Raw genomic sequence first — 5,553 nt, 5'->3', positions numbered from 1 at the left:
AACTTTAAAAAGTATGTGTTCAAGCTTGAATTAAAATATTAAGTTTAGTTAACTTAAGTTTAGTTTGGTTAAGTTGGATATTTAAGTTATCTCAACAAATTTTAACTAATCGCAGCCACATTTTTTACAGTGTGTGGTTCAGTAGTGTGTGTGTGTGTGTGTGTGCAGTGTCGTTCAGTAGTGTTGTGTGTGTGTGTGTGTGCAGTGTGCGATCGGTGACTGTCGTTCAGTAGTGTTGTGTGTGTGTGTGTGTGTGTGTGTGTGTGTGTGTGTGTGTGTGTGTGTGTGTGTGTGTGTGTGTGTGTGTGTGTGTGTGTGTGTGTGTGTGTGTGCGTATGTGTGTGTGTGTGTGTAGTTCAGTAGTGATGGGTGTTCTGGAAGTGATCCCGCTCTCCTCTCTTCTGCTCGTCTGGTGACTCCCCAACACACACTTCTTCATCATCGCTCCTCCTTCGTCTCATTGGCTCGGGTGAGAGATGGTGTTGTGGAACGTTACGCTCCCAACCGCCTCGACCACACAGGAAGTCAGAAACAGGAAGTCGTGGGTTCAGAGTGATCACTTTCTCTGGTCCAGTTTGTGTTTTCCCCGTTCCTCGCTCACGTGGCAGGAGAGAGCAACACTGTTTTGCTTTCTGTTTCTCCTCATGAGGTCCTCCTCGAGGCCGCACGGAGCTCACGCTGCAGAGTCCCAGTGTCTCCGCTCTCATGCGTGTTTGTTTTGCAGATCTGCGTGGCTTGGCAGGCGTTCCTCGTGGCATGACGACCACTAGCAAAGGAAACAAGGCCTTGAAGGTGAGCGCTTCGTCTGTACCTCGATTTAATGCTTTAATTACATTTTAATGAACAAAAAGCATGTCTAATCAGTTGAGTTAATACAAATTTAGCAATTAAAAAATATATTCAAATTTTTTGTTTTGTTTTAATTTGTCTGGATTCCATTTTAATGATTTAATTACATTTTAATGACCAAAAAGCATGTCTAATCAATTGAGTTAATACAACTTTATACTTTTTTAAAATAAATTCTATATTTTCTGTTTTAATTACATTTTTAATGATTTAATTACATTTTGATAATCCAAAATAATGTCAAATTAAAACTTTAAATATATAATTAATTATATAATATATTTATAAGATTATATATATATATATATATATATATAAAATGTAATTTGTTTTTTATATGTAATTTATTAGATTATATATTCATATCTATAATTGAGTTAATAAAACTTTATCATTTTATTTATAAATTTTGTATTTTCTGATTTAATGACATTTTGATAATCCAAAATAATGTAAAGTTTATTTTTATATATAATTATTTTTAAACGTTTTTTTTGTAATTTATTAGATTATGTATTTAAATATACAAATCATTTTTTTAAATATGTAATTTAAAATGTACATAACAGTCAATAGTTCTCAGTTAATATTTTCAGAAATTTTGTATTTTCTGGTTTATAATTAGATTTTTTTATTTTATAAAAATGTGGCTCAACCAATCAGAATCAAGGACCAGAACTATCCGTTTTATAATATAACATTTTCTCACCGGTGAACGACACATGATGTTGGTGTTGCAGGAACGTTGTCTCCGCTCTTCTTGGCTGTGCGCGTTCATGGCTTTGGACGCCGATTGGACGTACGCTTTTAGTGCTATCAGGCTAAAGTTAGCATGTTCCCAGATGTCCCACTGCATCTTTAATGTTTCCCGTTGATGTTCCTCCAACTAAACGGCGTTTCGTCACTATGTTGTTCTTCGTGTAAAGAAGCGAGCTAAAGTCAGAGAATAAAACACTGACACAATGATGAACAAGTAACAATAATATACACAATAACATTGTTTTACTGAATAATTAAGTAAACATTATTTCTTAATTTATCTTTGTAAAGAAACCTCATTGCTTAACTGGTTACTCTCTGCTGTCTCAGACGACGACATCACTTCCTGTCGGCCACCGTAACTTCAGTTGGGTGCAATTCTCAACCTCACCACTAGATGCGGCTAAAACTTACACACTGCACCTTTAATGTTTCCCGTTGATGTTCTTCCGTCTCTCAGGTGAAGAGGGAGCCCGGGGAAAACGGGACGAGTCTGACGGACGATGAGCTGGTGTCCATGTCGGTCCGCGAGCTCAACCAGCACCTGCGCGGCCTGTCCAAAGAAGAGATCCTGCAGCTGAAGCAGCGCCGGCGCACGCTGAAGAACCGAGGCTACGCTGCTAGCTGTCGCGTCAAGCGCGTCACTCAGAAGGAGGAGCTCGAGAGGCAGAAGGCGGAGCTTCAGCAGGAAGTGGAGAAGCTGGCTTCGGAAAACGCCAGTATGAAAGTGGAGCTGGACGCGCTTCGCTCCAAATACGAGGCTCTTCAGAGCTTCGCCAGAACTGTGGCCCGAGGGCCCGTCACTAACGCGCCCGCGCCCGTATCCCACCGTGGGCACTTGGCCTCCGTCATCGGGCCCCTCGTTCCCGGAAAGGTGGGAGCCACCAGTGTTATCACGATAGTCAAATCGAAAGCCGACGCGAGGTCTTAGTACGGCACGCAGGCGAAGGGTTGGTCAGTGCATGAGGGTTTAGGTGCGGGACTCGTCGTTCTCTTCTCCGTTTCAGACAGACTGATGAAAAAAAAACGTTTCAGTTTTTGCTAATGTGGCTTACAAAAAGCGTGAAAGCACATCTAGGACGGTTTATTCACTTGGGCTTCCAAAACGAAAATCTCCAAATTGCTTAAGTCTAAAAACATGCAGCCAAATGTTTCCTGGTGGATTGTGTGTAATATTGCTGTGAGATTTGTAATTTTTTGTACAAATATTGGCGACTTCGTATTGTGTTTTTCACATGGGGTCCAAGTGTTTTATTGATGTGTGATCATTCAGTGTTTTATGTTGTTGGAAATGTACTTTTTATACAGCGTTGTGTTTTTTGTTCTCTTTTTGGATATCTACTGTTTCGCCATTTTTCCGTCCTTTTGTTTACGGACTGCAGGCACAAAACACTTTAAACCGTTCAGACTTCCAAACTCTTCCACCGTCTGGAACTGAAGGAGAGAGTATCAGCCAATGAGGAACTCCCTTTACCTGAGCCTAAGTTATGCACTGACCAATCACTGATGGGAAAGGAGGAGTGGAGGCGGAGTCAAATCAGCTAATGTTGTTCATATGGTAGCTATCAGAATATTGCCACCAGTTTATGTGCTCCAGTCGTCGGTTTCAAGACAGGAGATAATTTGTATCGGCAAGGCAATAACATGTTTATGTTGTTTAACGTTAAATGAGGTTTTGTTTGCTTTGTGTAACCTTCTCTTGTCATCCGGTTGTGGTGTACTGCGTATTTCATGTTGTGTAACCTTCACAGTGAAGGTTAACATGTCTCTCGTTGTCTGTAGATCCAGAGATTTTTTTTTTTTCCTGTGCCAGTTTTTTATTTTTTACTAAGAATGAGATACACACACACACACACACACACACACACACAAAAAAAACAAGTTTCTGTTTTTGAAAGACTGACTGAAAGACATAAACTGGTGAAATCTCACAAGCTTTACCATAACTTTGTTGCTGTGACATTTGCGTAACGTATTCTAAGAATCTTTGTCTATATGGTGGAGTCTTGAATTTTATATATAAAAAAAAATGACAGAGTATCTTGCATTATTTATAAAACATTTAAAAAAAAGAATTCTAAAGTTGTTTGATAGCTCTCTTTTTTGCAATTGTACCAAAAGTGGCTTAACTATTGAAGTCAATAGCTTTTTCTAGTGACTAGGCGCGTAAAACTGTGGACTAGCGCGTGTGGTGTGATTTGTACTGGTGAGGTGGCGGTGTTGTTTACGACGTGGATGTGATGCTCTTATCTTCTGATTTCAGCTCAACGCAGGCGACGAGCGCCGCTTACCCAGAATCCCTGCAATAGTTTGTACGCGGTTTGTGTGTTCCATGTTTAAGTGGACGGGACACAAACTGAGGAGGGGAAGTGGCCGTATCGCCTGTGTTTGAGTCCTTTTTATGTGACGTGTGATTTTTATATATTTTTGGTGTAATACGTTTCTATGGTATATTTGTTGTTGTTTTTTCTTCTTTTTTCTGTTGTTTTCTTTAAATGCCAGGGAAGTGATTCATTTAAACGCACTGATTTAAACCAGAGATGTGATGTACGGTTGCTCTTCAATAATGCAGCTCCTCAAAATATTCCTTTTCTCAACCTTTAAAACAAAGAAAGATCTGTCTCTATCTCTATTATTCTCTTTTTTTTTGACAAAATACTTTCTCCATAAGAAAAAAAATATGTAAAACTCAGAGCTTTTGTAATGCTGCGTTCATGTCTGTACTGTAATTATTAGAGATGCACCGATAATAAATGTATCCGCCGATACCGAACTCCGATTATTAAGAATATTTACAGATAGCGATTATTCAGAATGATATCTGCCGATACCGATAACCGATTATTCAGAATGATATCTGTCGATACCGTTAGCCGATTATTCAGAATGATATCTGTCGATACCGTTAGCCGATTATTCAGAATGATATCTGCCGATACGTTAGCCGATTATTCAGAATGATGTCTGCCGATACCGATAACCGATTATTCAGAATGATATCTACCGATAGCTGATTATTCAGAATGATATCTGCCGATACCGATAACCGATTATTCAGAATGATATCTGCCGATAGCCGATTATTCAGAATGATATCTGCCGATACCGTTAGCCGATTATTCAGAATGATATCTGCCGATACCGTTAGCCGATTATTCAGAATGATATCTGCCGATACCGATAACCGATTATTCAGAATGATATCTACCGATAGCTGATTATTCAGAATGATATCTGCCGATACCGATAACCGATTATTCAGAATGATATCTGTCGATACCGATAGCCGATTATTCAGAATGATATCTGCCGATACCGATAACCGATTATTCAGAATGATATCTGTCGATACCGATAGCCGATTATTCAGAATGATATCTGCCGATACCGTTAGCCGATTATTCAGAATGATATCTGCCGATACCGTTAGCTGATTATTCAGAATGATATCTACCGATAGCTGATTATTCAGAATGATATCTGCCGATACCGTTAGCCGATTATTCAGAATGATATCTGCCGATACCGTTAGCCGATTATTCAGAATGATATCTGCCGATACCGTTAGCCGATTATTCAGAATGATATCTGCCGATACCGTTAGCTGATTATTCAGAATGATATCTACCGATAGCTGATTATTCAGAATGATATCTGCCGATACCGTTAGCCGATTATTCAGAATGATATCTGCCGATACCGTTAGCCGATTATTCAGAATGATATCTGCCGATACCGTTAGCCGATTATTCAGAATGATATCTGCCGATACCGTTAGCCGATTATTCAGAATGATATCTGCCGATACCGATAACCGATTATTCAGAATGATATCTGCCGATACCGATAACCGATTATTCAGAATGATATCTACCGATAGCTGATTATTCAGAATGATATCTGCCGATACCGATAACCGATTATTCAGAATGATATCTGCCGATG

General features: G+C 39.3%; 1 protein-coding gene across 11 annotated transcripts in view; it reads left to right on the top strand.

Moving 5' to 3' along the window:
- Window positions 1-4,143, top strand: part of mafgb (v-maf avian musculoaponeurotic fibrosarcoma oncogene homolog Gb) — a 24,128-nt gene extending 19,985 nt beyond the window's left edge. For 5 of the 11 annotated variants that reach the window (XM_079597880.1, XM_079597884.1, XM_079597889.1 and 2 more), the window contains 3 exons: window positions 725-792; window positions 2,069-2,482; window positions 3,872-4,143. In XM_079597880.1, coding sequence (XP_079454006.1) covers window positions 725-792; window positions 2,069-2,482; window positions 3,872-4,000 — 611 coding nt within the window. In that variant the 3' untranslated portion in view covers window positions 4,001-4,143. Of the gene's footprint in view, window positions 1-724; window positions 793-2,068; window positions 3,673-3,871 lie in introns of those variants that run through there. The other 6 variants (XM_079597883.1, XM_079597886.1, XM_079597881.1 and 3 more) reach the window with 3 other exon arrangements.
- Window positions 4,144-5,553: the final 1,410 nt, after the last annotated feature.

This window comes from Phoxinus phoxinus, assembly GCF_949152265.1.
Source record: "Phoxinus phoxinus genome assembly, chromosome: 22".
In the NCBI taxonomy this organism is placed as follows: domain Eukaryota; kingdom Metazoa; phylum Chordata; class Actinopteri; order Cypriniformes; family Leuciscidae; genus Phoxinus; species Phoxinus phoxinus.
Note: the sequence above shows the minus strand (reverse complement) of the source record. Positions and strands in the feature narration are given on the sequence as shown.